The following is a 14,637-nucleotide window of genomic DNA, read 5'->3' on the forward strand; positions in this document are numbered from 1 at the left end:
CACAATTTTATGGTACAAGTGAAACACCTTTTACTCTGCCCCAGTAGCTGGTGAAATGGAATTGGTGGGGGGCAGGGGGGGTTAGAAGCAAGAAAGTTCTTCTCAGTGCTCATGCAGCCATTTCTGTGGGAACCCTAGAACAACTACCCAATATATGTCCTCTGCAAGAATGAACCAGAGGAAACTAGCTCTATATAACTGGGGTATAACTTTATTCCCTTTGTACACCAGCAGCCAGTAAATCAAATAATCATTTTCACTTCGAACAAGTACAGTGAAAATAACAAGAAACTCTTGCTTCTCAAACATGTACATGCAAGGAAAGGAAAGCCAAATAATCACACACTGCCCATGATTTTTTAAAAGCCAAACCAAAAGGACAAGCTGGCTGGCTGAAGCAGAGTTTGGTTACATGTTCAGGCACTTTGTATGGGGGGGATTGAAAATAGACAGTAAATGGCTATTTTTTAAAATCAGAAGTAAAAACATAGATTACACTTGGATACTAAATTAGAGACCATTTTCCTAAATGAAGCATCACTGAGTTGTTACATTAATATCTGTACATGAAAAGCTCACATTGCCTAGCAAATGCGTCAAGTCATAATACTAACTCAGCACTCCCTCACACATTAAACAGCAACATGTGAGGCAGGCCATTCCCAAAGATATTCTTACATTGCTCAGAATGTTTCGATGCAAAGCGGACCCATGAATGTTCGAGCTCTCCGTGTTCCAGAGGCGGATGGTATTATCTGAGGAACATGTGATGAAAGAGTTTGGGGGTAAGCAGGACTGATTGCTGTCCTTCACCTCAGGGTACACCTGTGAAAAGGTAACAAAAACAAGTCAAAGATAACCTCCATAAGCCTAATTGCCTTTTATTCTGCAGAAAGGAGGCAATTCATTTGCTTAAGAATTCCCATCAGGCCAAAGTTCACAGAAACAAAGACTAAAGAACTCCTGTACTTTTTTACTGTTAAGATTCTGATACTGCAGCACTGCAAGCAAGTCAACAGTTAATGGCCATAATAACTTATTCTACATAAAGATGCATAAACACAGTCATCTTTTGAAACTGGTCACCCTAGCCAAATTATATATCTATTTAAATAAAATAGCCTAGTGGAAATTTTTGAGGGTAATTAGTTCTTGCTGTTTACATAACACTCCTGAAGCTTTTTTCCACTCTGAGTAGAAAGTGTCTTAAACATTCTTACATGTGGTGTACCAGCAGAGAGCAGCACTCAGTTACTGCTGTGATCTTTTGTTACACTGGTGTTAACGGCTGCTGATAAAGGCATACTTTAAAAGCCTACCCAGTTTTCTTTGTTTCTTGTCTCACTAACCAGAAATAGACAGAGGAGCAGGCTAGTCACATACACAAATGAAGCAGACAGAGTAGTGATCTAAATGATTAAAAGATAGCTGCAAGAAAACAGTCATTGGAGAAAAGGACAATAACTAACACATTCCACCATGCAAGAAGCTGGCCACTTTCATGTTGCAAGTAGCATTTTTAACTGATTGGTCTCTTGCATGTAGCCAAGGTTCATATTAACAGATCTGATAAAACTGCATGGTCTTTATAAGCATAGAAGACTATGAATGAAGGCAAACAGTTGACATTATGAATTACCCATTTCATATTCTTCACTTGAAGAGTGGATTTTATATTACTGACAGCAAATGCCCAGGCTTGATCCTTGGTAGTAGCCTGTACACTGTTCTCAGTCATTTTTAATATAAAGAGGTTCTCTTTCCCCATTCCCTAGCCCTCCAATCAGTCTCCACTCCTAAAGTTTCAACAAGCCATTACTATAATAAACAAAACATTGCTTCTTCCTGCAATCATATGTGAGCCCAGAGGGGAGGAAAACTGGACTGGAATTCTTGCCATAAGGAGAACTAACATTTTAATTCCTTAGATTTGTAACCCATCAACTATAGGAACTCTTTTTCAACCTCTGTACCCCCCACCATAAATTCAACAATAAATCCAATATATTCAATAATAAATAAAACATTCCTAGTTTTAGTTACCTCAATGCTCCAAACACACAAGGAGTGGTATAAAGCAGAATAAACCTTGCCAACTTTCTTGGGGTCCTTGACATCCCATACGTACAAGCTGTGATCATTGTAAACACATGACAGCCACTGGTTGTTGGGGTCAAATGTCAAAGCGATAGTATCTGGATACTTGGCATCAGTCATATTGGAGAACAACCGGCTATTAAAAAAATCATGCATATATGTGCTGATAAAAACAGAAAACATGGAAAGCTTTCCCAACAAAATTGTCAAAGTTGCATACCCACAAAAAGCTTTCCCAACAAAATTGTCAAAGTTGCATAACCACAAAATGTTTACTAGGCTGCCTACTGAGACATAACAATTATTAAGTTTTAGTTCTCAGTAAGCTAACAACATATTAAACACAATTAAAATCTTAGTAAAATACTAAAATTCTGGGGGGGGGGAGTTATGGAATAACAAGTGTAAGAAAAATAGAACCTATACTCCCACGGACACTTGAGAAAGATCTCATTGCCTTGTCACCTGGAAATTATCACCACAGTTTCTTTATCTGCACAAACAAGTGGCTATTTATGTCTATATCTATGTAAATACATCTTTATTCTTGCTACCACAATGTTTTCATTATTTTCACTCTCCCATTTCAAAGTTGGTCCCCAACATTTTCCTAGGCACAGTCTAAAATGAGTTAGAAAATAGCAGACAAGGAAGAATCTTCCCATAAACTAGGTATCTAGGAAAATGGTAGGGGGTTTAAATTAAACTCACAAAGATTGCCTACCCTGCCCCCAAATAAGACCAAGAGCTGTTTGTGCTGCTCTCATGCTGTCAGTGAGCATCCTCACTGAGGAAAAAGTTGGTATAAATTAAGTGAACAAATAAAAGTAGTCACTGCAGAGTGCACTGTATAGACACAAGCACATAGCAACCAAGTGTTGGCTTTCCATCAGTCTGAGGCCCAAACAGGGGAAGACCATGCATCCTCTGAGCATCCCTCACAGCTTAAGGATCACAGGAAAGAACTGTATGGGCTGAGGCTAGGCAATAACAGCCTCATTAAATACTTGGGTTTTCTCATGGGTAACAAGAGCCACTAGGTGGCAGTCAATCCTTTCCATATGTGTTTCGGTGGGAGAAACTATGCATCTGCCTGCTTGCATTGCGTGCTACAGCAACAATGTTCTATAGCAGCATGAAGGAACACATAAAAGCTCTTGGTCCCTGTGGAGGGATTTAGAGGGGGAGGAGGGATTTGCTTGCTTGTTTGAAAAAAAAACACTTACCTTCTTAAAGGATTTGGGGGGGGGAGGATTAGTTGTTAAGGAAGTATACCCTCACATGTGCATCAATTAGAATTCAACGCTTCCCCTCCCCTGCTAAAATTAGGCTCAGCCCAAACAGGAGTCACACCTAAATGTGCCTGCAAGTGTGGATGTTGTCTGTCTACATTGCACCACTTTCAGATAAGCATCCACCGGATGGTGAAAAAAAATATATATATATATAAAAAAAACACTGAAAACACTGCCCTCTAGAGGGGGGGGCTTCCTACGGAGAAGTTGAGTGAGTGGTTGCCTGGGGGGTGCACTCCAAGAAGGAGCAGCATGAATCAAAGAAGCTAAAGTGCTCTCGGTCTAGGCACATGGAGAATTTCTAAAAGAAGGAGTTCCTGAGGAGAAAAGTCTGTGGAGATGTGTAAAGGCAGATGGCCATCATCTGGAGTGAGCCTTCCATCCTGAGAGAATGTGGCTTCTTGGTGACTGTGAGGAAAAGTTCTTTCAGACTTTTTTCTCTTTTGGCCCTGTGTTTGGAACTGCTAGTTATAATTTTATCCACAGTCTTTTGTTTAAAACTGTCAGGCTGAACCTACTCTTCTCCCTCGCCTTTCAACACATGTTATTACTTTAAGTGACTTCAGGTTTTCAATGGGGCATCCACAATTTTGCGACCACTAACCTGACCCTTTTAAGGCTAAAAGGGTTACATATAAAATAATGGAAGAGCAAACAAAATTGATAAAAGACCTTCTGAAAATCTCCACAATGCAGTTTTACACCCTTTAAAATCCATTAAGGTCAATGAACATAGAAATGTCCAACTCAGCACAGTCTTGCACTGCAAATAAAGTATTCATTTGGCAATGTTTTTATTCCACCCTTCCTGTGAGTAAAGCAGCAAGAAAGCACCAATTATACTGAAAGTTATTAATAAATCAATGGGCTGTGAAAAAGGACAAGCACCCCACAAGCACCAAACAATTTTCACAATGTATCATTTAATGACAGTTCTGAAGGATGTTAACTTTATTAATTTTGTTTGGAAACCAATGATATAACCAACATAATAAAGTAAACTCCTGGCACAGTATTGTAGTCAAACTTGTCGATATGGTAGAGAAGATCAGGCAGTCATATGGAATGCTCAGCTGGATGCCTTTGCTCTTGAGGGGAGCCTCCACATAACTCTTGGGGGTTCCATACTTTCCCCTTTTGAGTCAGATTTTTAAAACATGCTCCCTTTGCTCAGGCTCAGAGGAGGAACTGCAAGGGGGTTACATCCATGTGGAAATTCTTCCCACAACCATTCTGGGAAGAGGGACAGCGCTACCTTCAAAACGTCAAATCTAGGATTTGTGTCATCTTACTGCATGAGTTGTTCTAATAACACCTGTATGTTTTGACTTCATTTAAAGCGGGAAAATAAACACATGAAGCTATCCTTCTTCTTGGCTCATAAACCTCATAAATCCCTTGGGCCATGTTTAGCTGACCATTTTAACCTCTCCTGATTTTGTGAGGTCAATACAATTCTCCTTAACACTTACTCTGCCTTTCTAATAAAAGCTTCGCTAAAGAAGATTTAAAAAAGAAACTTCAGTCCAGAGGAACTAAATTCATGTGCCCTAAGAGTCACCAAGCACAGTCGTTAAAAAAAGAAGATATAGCTTCATGGGTGAAAACTCATACTGAAAAGTCCTTTCAGATCTAGGAACAGATATTCCCCTGCACATTTGTATGATTTTATTTCTCATTCTGTGGGACAGTATGAGAGCAACACACTAAAAAGCTGCCGGAAAAAAAGAAGCTGTGCGCAAACATGTGAAAACAAGAAGCTAAATTATATGTGTGGAATGTTCTCTGTTTTCATCAAATGCCTATTTACCCGAAAAATGCTACGCAAGGGCAACAAGAAGTGTTCCCATTATATATACATTCCCGCATAGTCCTGGTCTTTGGGTCTGAAGAGAAACGGCTCTTCGATTTCCACTAGGAAGGGGAGCAGGGAGCATTTTACACAGGCTGTCCCAGATACATGAAAGACTCCAACAGAAGTTCATTCTACCCATTTTGAGTTCTAAAAGGTAAACTCTAAAAGAAACAGCTTTGGGGGAAAGGCAAGAAGATACAAATCAACTGACTTGTCCATATCAGTCCGTTTCAACGGACTTGTCCTAATTACAGCCAGACTGCTGACACATTTGGCCCAGTGCTATCGATCATAACAGGCACCAGCTCTTCTAGTTAAGTTTATTGGATCTTTTGACCACTCTCTCCTACTGTGTGGGCTCATTTAAAACACAATAAAAACAGTAATATAATATAATGACAATGATACAATAAAACCACCTGATAATCTAATAACAGTTTATGGAGTCCAGATTACTCAGGGAGGATTGGGCAGAAAGGAGGGAAGGAAAATAAGGAAAGGAAAAAAGGAAAGGGGAGGGGAGGGGAGGGGAGGGGAGGAAAGGGGAGGCCAGCTATGATGGACAGATTGTCACTGCTGCTCTTAACCATAGGCCTGGTGCACAGATGTCAAACTCGCGGCCCTCCAGACGTTGTGGACTACAGTTCCCATCATCCCCTGCCAGCATCATGCTAACAGAGGATGATGGGAACTGTAGTCCATAACATCTGGAGGGCCATGAGTTTGACACCTATGTCCAGGAACCATAGACCTGCAAAACTGTGATATGTCCCACAGGGTCATAAGAACATAAGAACATAAGAACAAGCCAGCTGGATCAGACCAAAGTCCATCTAGTCCAGCATTCTGCTACTCGCAGTGGCCCACCAGGTGCCTTTGGGAGCTCACATGTAGGATGTGAACGCAATGGCCTTCTGCAGCTGTTGCTCCCGATCACCTGGTCTGTTAAGGCATTTGCAATCTCAGATCAAGGAGGATCAAGACTGAGGTAGCCATAAAATCGTCGACTTCTCCTTTCCATAAATCTGTCCAAGCCTTTTAAAGCTATCCAGGTTCCCGAGTGGCCCATCACCACCTCCTGTGGCAGCATATTCCAAAGCACCAACCACACGTTAGGAAGTGAAGAAGTGTTTCCTTTTATTAGTCCTAATTCTTCCCCCCAGCATTTTTCAATGAATGCCCCCTGGTTCTAGTATTGTGAGAAAGAGAGAAAAATTTCTCTCTGTCAACATTTTCTAACCCATGCATAATTTTGTAGACTTCAATCATATCCCCCCTCAGCCGCTCTCCCTCTCCAAACTAAGAGAGTCCCAAACGCTGCAGCCTTTACCTCTCCTCATAGGGAAGGTGCTCCTAGATCCCTCAATCATCCTTAAGGTTGCCCTTCTCTGCACTTTTTCTATCTCCTCCAATGTATCCTTTTTTGAGGATGCAGCGACCAGAACTGGACTACAGTACCTGCCAAGTGCTTGGTCAGCACATTCACTGCTTTATATAAGGGCATGACAATCTTTGCAGTTTTATTATCAATTCCTTTTCTAATGATCCCCAGCATAGAGTTTGCCTTTTTCACAGCTGCCATGCATTGAGTTGACATTCCCATGGAACTATCAACTAAGACGCCTAAATTCCTTTCCTGGTCTGTGACTGATAGCACTGACCCCTGTAGCGTGTATGTGAAGTTTGGATTTTTTTTCCCCTATATGCATCACTTTACATTTTGCTACATTGAACTGCATTTGCCATTTCTGAGCCCACTCACCTAATTTATCAAGGTCCGCTTGGAGCTCTTCGCAATCCTTTGTGGTTCTCACCACCCTACATAATTTGGTATCATCTGCAAGAGCTTGGCCACCAGCTACCCACCCCTACTTCCAGGTCATTTATGAATAGGTTAAAGAGCACTGGTCCCAAAACTCCCTACATCTCTCCATTGTGAGAACTTCCCATTTACACCCACTCCTTTGTTTCCATGTTTCTCAACCAGTTTTTAATCCTATAGAGGACTTCCCCTCTTATTCCTTCATTGCTGAGTTTTCTCAACAGTCTCTGGTGAGGAACTTTGTCAAAAGCCTTTGGAAATCCAAGTAGGACAATGTCCACCGGTTCACCCCTGTCTCCACATGCCTGTTTACACCTCTCAAAGAACTCTAGTAAGTTTGTAAGACAGGATTTGCCTCTCGCAAAAGCCATGCTGAGCTCTTTCTCAGCAGGTCTTGGCTTTCTACATGTTTTATAATTTTATCTTTAATGATAGATTTCTACTAATTTACCAGCCAAGAGACAGATGTCAAACTGACTGGCCCTCTGTAATTTCCAGGGTCCCCCTAGATCCTTTCTTAAAGATTAGGTTGTGACATTGGCCATCTTCCAGTCTTCAGGGATGGAGCCTACGGGATTTCAGGGATAAGTTGCATATTAAAGTTGAGAAGATCCAGCAATTTCAATAGCTTGAGCTCTTTAAGAACTCTTGGGTGAATGCAATCCTGGGCCAGGGATTTGGTAACATTTAGTTTATCAATGGCTGCCAGAACTTCTTCCTTGTCTACCACATATCTTACGGCGGCTTAGTTCCTCGGATTCGGCCTCCTAAGAAGCTTCTGGGTTCAGGGTGCAGGAATGTTCCTCACCTCCTCTTGGAGTGAAGACAGATGCAAAAGAAATTCATATCTAGCTTCTCTGCAATAATCTCCCTGCCATCTTTTACATACACCCTTTGTTCCTTTGATCATCCTAACGCCGGACCCTGCGGCTTCCCTTGCTGGCCTTCCCTGCTTTTGATGTACTTGAAGAACTGTTTGTTGCTGGTCTTGATGTTCATAGCCATGCGTTCCTCATAATCCTTTTTTGCCTCCCTTACAGCTAACTTGCTTCTCTTTTGCCACCATTTGTGTTCCCTCTCATATTTACTACATCAGCCAATAGAGCTGGACTTCGCCACTTTTTTTTTGAAAAGACGATTTTCTTTTTTTCCTGATAATTTCCTCAACCTCCTCTTACATTCCAACCATGAATTTGGCTTTCTTCTTTTGGACTGGGTGCTGCCTTTTCTAACCTGTGGAACACATTCCAGCTGAGCTTTTATTACTGTGTTTTTAAATAACCTCCAAGCATCCTGGACAGTTTTGACTCTCTTGATTTTCCCTTTCAGCTTCCTGCGCACTATCCCCCTCATCTTTGAGAAATTTCCCTTTCTGAAGGCGAATGTAACTACATCTGATCTCATTAGACAGAGCGATCCAACCAACCAGGGTCAGAGCTATCAAGCATTGACCTTGGGATTTTCTACAGGCAAAAATTACTATCTAACAGTTAGCTATGGACTCTCTTTGCATGTATTGCCATTAAAGGAGGATGAATTATAGTTGAGGGTCCAACATAGAAACAGACGCTGCTATAATTTTAACTCCACAACACAATAAGCACTGTTAAAGATTTAGTCATGAAAAAGAGGTATTACATTTTCCCCTTTTCCTACCTGGCTTCAGTGACAGACGAGACATCCGTTCCCAGGAAATGAGGTTTAGGGAGTGTAGTCACAAAATGAAGGTTTGAAGGGTTAAAAATCCGCACTGTACCATCAGCACAACCACAAAAGATGTAATCATGGCTCACAGAGATGCAGTTTGCCACAGTAGTCTAAGAACACAAGACACCAATATGAGCAGCATTCTTCTCAAAGCCATCACAGAAAGTATGTCAAGACACAAGGAAATCAATAGTCAAGGAAAGGGATAAAAGAGACAAGGCAGAATTAGTGAAAGGAAATGAGATGAAGCCATCTGATGCACAGAAGCATTCTTTCATAAGCTGCCTTCTTTCGAAACCAGTCCCCTACAGATCCTAGGTAGGAGAATTAATCTGATATCTTATTGGGAAAGTGTTCAGACAGGAAGATAACTGTGTACAGAAAGCACCAAGAGGCTTCCTGGTTTAGACTGCACCTTATTCCACTTTTGCTTTTTAACATTGCTGTTTGAACAACTGCAAACAATGACAAATGAGAAGCAAAATGAGTGAGTGGAGTGCTGGTGGCAATGAGTTCATTCTGACTTACTGTGAAGCTGTCTGTGTTCTAAGTGAGAGAGAAAAGGCGATTTTAGTGCAGAAAAGAAGAACGAAACGAGAGAGAGAGAGAGAGAGAGAGAGAGAGAGAGAGAGAGAGATTAAATTGAGATAGTGAATTAATTTAGAAACTGAAAGCCATGTGTTCACCATTTTAAAGCAAAAAATGTTTTCCCAATGTTACATAGTTCAGCAGAACTTTGTTTCTACCCACCACAGATCTTTTAAAAACCACTCTAGGAGAATCACTAGAACCCAATTCAGTTGGTTCATATTGGAGCTCATCTGCAAAAGTAAACAAGTCACTATTTTCCAGCCTCAGTTTACCTATCCACAACACAGTACTAAATCACAACTGAATTGTAAGACTATAAAAGCCACTATAGTTAAAGTGCTTAAAAATAAAAATGATTTACTCTTCATTAACAGCCTACATAATACACAGTGCTATTAATACTGCTATTTTAGACAACAAGTATTAGATTTTCCCATACAGGATCACTACCTGCCCAGCAATGGAAACTTCACAGGGCTGGAATGACTTTCCAAGGAAAGCCATTACCTCACATGCTCCTTCTAAAAGATTCAATTTCTCTGCTTGATCAAGGAACTCAGACCCAGACTATCAACATTACTGCACTCTCAAGGGAAGCTGGCATGAAAACTAATTTTAAAACTCACGATAAAAGTGCTCAGGAAAATAACAGAGGAAAAATGAAAGGAAAATGTTTCCAGGACCAAACAAAGGAAAACGTGTAGAATTAAAAGAATAAAAAATGTAGCATTTGGTGGCAACTCATATGGAAAAGGCCTATATTTTCAAGTCTGGGACTGCTGATGTTAAACTTAACTGCTTGCACTGCTCATATATATGATTCTGGCCTGGCTTTCAGATAGGTAGTGTTGCTTTTAGCTGCTATTTTTTGGAATTTTATGGCTGGCTTTATTTTTGGTCTGTGTGATCTTAGAGAATTTTGCAATTGCTATTCAAGCTGCTTTATTCTTTACATTTATTGTTTCTATGTTATGGTTAAACAACTTGGGTTAAGAGTGGGCAGGTATATGTAAAGCAGAGAAATTATGTGCTTAAGGACAAAAGGGGAATGGGTATGCGTGTATGTGTGTCCGTGCTCTTAGCGTTTCCTTCTTTTCACAGCTTCTCTTCACAACCGTGTTCCTTCTAGCCTAGATTAATCCAGGTGAGCTGCCTCATCCACATGTCAGGCGCCTGGCCATGGCACTGCAGCCACATCACTCTGTCGCTCCCAAAGGGGCTTCCTGGCAGCGTGGGGTGGCTGCAAAAGTCTCCCTGCTACCCAGCAGCCTTTTGGGGACTTTTCAGACTTACGCCACCACTGGCCCACCACTTCCACAGGGGATTCGCCACCCCACCCCTTTGGATGGGGTTCTTAAGAGTTTAGCAAGTAGAAATGTGACTACAGGTGACGAAGAATCCAATGCACCCCATCCATTCATCCCTTTAAATTGTACTGACCCATTCTACATACAAACAGTATCAAATAAAGTCACAGTTGTAGTTTTTGAGCTTGGCACATCCCTGACCCCCTTTTTCCTGTGCACAGATATTTAAGGCCTACAGATTCAGAACTTACTCTCAGCTCCACCCACTTGTCCAGCAGCCTTTTCTCATTGAATTCACAAAGGAGACCTGAGGAAGTGATACAGAAGGTGCTGTCTGCTTTCTTGCCCCTGCCACACGCCACATCCATAAAGAAGTTGTTCCTCAGTTCGCCAAGCAAACCAGAGCGCCCAAGCAAAGGAACCGTGGCATTCACCTGGCCCAAGAAAAGCACATGTCATGACAGTTGCGTGTGAGTAGGCATAAATAGTGCGAAAAATTACACTGATACATACACAAAGGAAACCTGAACAATTAGTACGCAAAAAGGCATTTTCTTCTTTCGGGATTAGGATTAGCCACAACCTGACAACTTAGAATTCTTGGGAAATGCCAGACAATTACTTTGGGCCTAAAGCAAAGCCTTCCAGTGTTTTCTGTCTCTCAATTGTTCCTACCTATCACCTGGTACTTCTCTTGACCTGCCTCTCACCTTGGAGGTTTTGCTGTCATTCAGGTACCAGAATTTGATGTGCCGGTTTCCAGCGGTGACAAAGTAGCTGCAGTCCTCAGAGAATGAAACAGCTGTCACTTTGCTTGAGACCTTATTTGCTGCCACAACTACATTTTTCTGGAAAGAAAGCAGATCAGATCTCTTGCTAAACCTAGCTTTCATATGCAAATATATGTGATAAGTGACAATCACAGATTCATAACCCATACTATGCAAAATGGGGTGAGGGACTAATAGAAAATGGAGACATTTCTGGATTTCAATGGTTTTCAGGACATTACTCATTAGGTTAGAGACTTTCACAGTCCCTAATTTCAAATGACATATTAAAATGCATGCAGACATCAACAACTACAATGCAAAATGTTCTGAAGTAAAGATGTACTTCTTCCAAACTTCCATTAGATTATACAAAATGACAACCAGGGGAGGAAAGATATGATACAAGTTTACAAAATTATGCATAGTGTGGAAAAGAAATAGACATAGGGAATGTTTTCCCCAAACCCATCAACCTCTTTTTTTCCCTTTATGAAGCAAGACTTGGTAGTCATAGGATCTAGTCCAATATCTCTTATTAAATCAGTGTTCCCATGAATGTCCAGCTATGCTGGGGACATATTTGTACAACCTCCTTGTTTTTGGCAGGGAAGACTCAAACACATTGATTCTCTGCATAAGTCACCATTCACATGAAATGGCCATATCGAGTTACCAGAAGGTACGAAGGAGAGAGGGAGTGAAATTCTAATGGTGGCCATTGAAAAACTGAACTAGTTCTAAGTGCATATACACAAGTGTTGGATTAACTTATCTAGTTATCAGAATCCTAGAGTTATCAGAATGTAAATTTATCAAAATAAATAATTCTGATGGTAACTAATTATTGTGAACAGGCCATCCAACATATGCTCCCCGGGGACCTTACCTTGCATCAGCTAGACAACTACAAAATGATTGCCATTCTAATCTCCTTTGTGTTAAACATGCTTCTCATGGATTTTCATATTCAACAACAAGAAAAATGTGATATTTCAGCTATATCAGGCAATAACATATATTCTTGAAACAAAACTGCTTGTGTACTTGGCATTATGATCAAAGGCCTCCCTCTCTCTCTCTTTCGCAGTGGAGAAGCTGTTTCTACTATTAAAAGTAACAACTGTTGAAGGCGTTGTTTTGAGTATCACAGAGAGCAAACAGATTTTTCAAAGGAAACTTGACAAAACAGATACATGTTCCTTTGATGCTTAAAGAGACATGCATGTTCACAATTACCTATCCTTTTTAGAGCACCAACCAGAGAGAGAGATGAGTATGAGTATCTGCTATTTTAAATGAAAGAGATAAGAGAATCTTTCTGCTTCGGAGTACTTTAAGCACAACAAATAATCATCTAATCTTGGGAGACCTGCTGTGATCTTCTACTGTGTGTGACTCAGATAACCAACAAAACAGATGACAGAAGGAGAGGCCAATTCTTTCTGGTTTAGCTCCCTTATTCAAAAAGGGTTATTCCACAGATTAATTATGATAACAAACAAGCCTTTGTGGCTTCAGTTAATTATATTTTAGACTCTCCTCCCTTCTTCAAAATATCTCAGGACAATGTAACGCACCCACCCCCCACCCCATTTATTTCTAATAACCTGGGAAGGTAAGTTATGCTGCGAGAATGACTGCCTCAAAATCACCCAAATATTTTCATGACTAGATTCTGTTCCAGTAAGAAACTCCACATTGGATCTTGTTGAAATTTCCTCAGGACAGATAAACAGCACTTTTCTTGTGTGTGGCTGTTGAATGCAATCAAGTCACAACAGACGTACGGCAACCCTATGAAGTAATGACTTCCAAAATGTCCTATGGTTAACAGCCTTGCTCAGGTCTTGCAAATTGAGGACCGCGGCTGTCTCAATTAAGTCAATCCATCTCATGCTAGGTTCTTCCTCTTCTCCTGTCTTCAACTTTTCCTAGCATCGTTGTCTTTTCCAGTTACTCTTGCCTACTCATAATGTGACCAAAGTACAATAGCTTCAGTTTAGTCATTTTGACTTCTAGAGAGAATTCAGGCTCAATTTGATCTAAAACCCACTTACTTGCTTAGTCTGTGTAATTTATATATGTTGTTACTCTGGTACAGATTTTTGACTGTCACTAAGACCATGCATCGCTGCATGTTAAGCACACCTTATTTCCTCAGAGCACTCCAATGAAGTGGCATGATAAATAGGACATCATATTGAGGTGTTTATTTCTCTTTTGAATTGAAGGCAAGAATCACATTCCTAATACGTCAAGTGGAAGCTGATAAAATAATAATGATTCATGATGTGTCTAAAATAGTAAGGTGAGGTTCCTAGCATATAAACCATTTCCCACATTAACATGAAGGAAAACTGAAATAAAGCATCCCATATCTGGCTTATTGCAAGAAACCATCCTTAATTAATATGATTTTGTGACTTACTGTGACAGGTTTGTATCAATTCCTGTACATATGCAAAGGCATGGGAAATAGAACTTAAAACACCCTACTTTCTTTGAGTTCTTTCAGCCACATCTACAGAGTTCTAAAAGGAATCTTGTTCTATATTTTTACCTTCCATGACCAAACATTGACAATCATGTCATGTTGGTAACCCACAGAGACAATGTACTTGGAGCTGGGCGAGAAAGCAACACACGCCACTCCATATTTATGTTCTTGAAGCTCAGCCACCTGAGTTCTTTCAGCAACATCCCATACTCGAACAGCTGGCATGTGCCCACTCTGAAAAATGGAGAGAGGAATAATGAGTGAAAACAATTTAAAAACCAGTGATACTGCATCCTTCCATGTACACATTCATTGCATTTCACCAAATGTGTTACAGCAAGGGTAGCTATCCATTTGTCAATTTCAGTCCATAACAGTAAATAGTCAGCTAAAGATTTTAAAAGGCTTCAGTCCTAGTTTGTGTGTTACCATCAAAGGGACCCCATACCTGGCAGTGAGAAAATTAGCAAATGTATTTATAATCAGACGGATTTTTATAATCAAAAGGATATGTCTTGCATGTGAGTTTCCGGAGCTCAACAGTAATCAAATCTCAAGAAACAGATGGCAGCTATCCAACATGGACAAGAGGACAGTCAACATTTTTGTGGTCTTTCAGCATCCAGCAATTCAAGTTTCATCACATATACAGTATGAATTTTGTGTATCTGGTTTGCATTAGAAACAGAATGC

The 14,637-nt window shown here is 40.5% G+C and overlaps 1 protein-coding gene across 3 annotated transcripts in view; it reads right to left on the reverse strand.

The window, feature by feature from the left end:
* MAPKBP1 (mitogen-activated protein kinase binding protein 1) overlaps positions 1-14,637 on the reverse strand; it is a 141,961-nt gene that overhangs the window by 52,263 nt on the left and 75,061 nt on the right. Inside the window, exons 6-12 of one of the 3 annotated variants that reach the window (XM_048484164.1) lie at positions 14,008-14,178; positions 11,385-11,522; positions 10,926-11,108; positions 9,305-9,322; positions 8,726-8,886; positions 2,044-2,233; positions 679-825 (exon numbers count right to left, since the gene is read on the reverse strand). In XM_048484164.1, coding sequence (XP_048340121.1) covers positions 679-825; positions 2,044-2,233; positions 8,726-8,886; positions 9,305-9,322; positions 10,926-11,108; positions 11,385-11,522; positions 14,008-14,178 — 1,008 coding nt within the window. Of the gene's footprint in view, positions 1-678; positions 826-2,043; positions 2,261-8,725; positions 8,887-9,304; positions 9,323-10,925; positions 11,109-11,384; positions 11,523-14,007; positions 14,179-14,637 lie in introns of all 3 variants that reach the window. The other 2 variants (XM_048484163.1, XM_048484165.1) reach the window with 2 other exon arrangements.

The sequence above is a fragment of the Sphaerodactylus townsendi genome, linkage group LG02 (genome assembly GCF_021028975.2).
Source record: "Sphaerodactylus townsendi isolate TG3544 linkage group LG02, MPM_Stown_v2.3, whole genome shotgun sequence".
Classification (NCBI taxonomy): domain Eukaryota; kingdom Metazoa; phylum Chordata; class Lepidosauria; order Squamata; family Sphaerodactylidae; genus Sphaerodactylus; species Sphaerodactylus townsendi.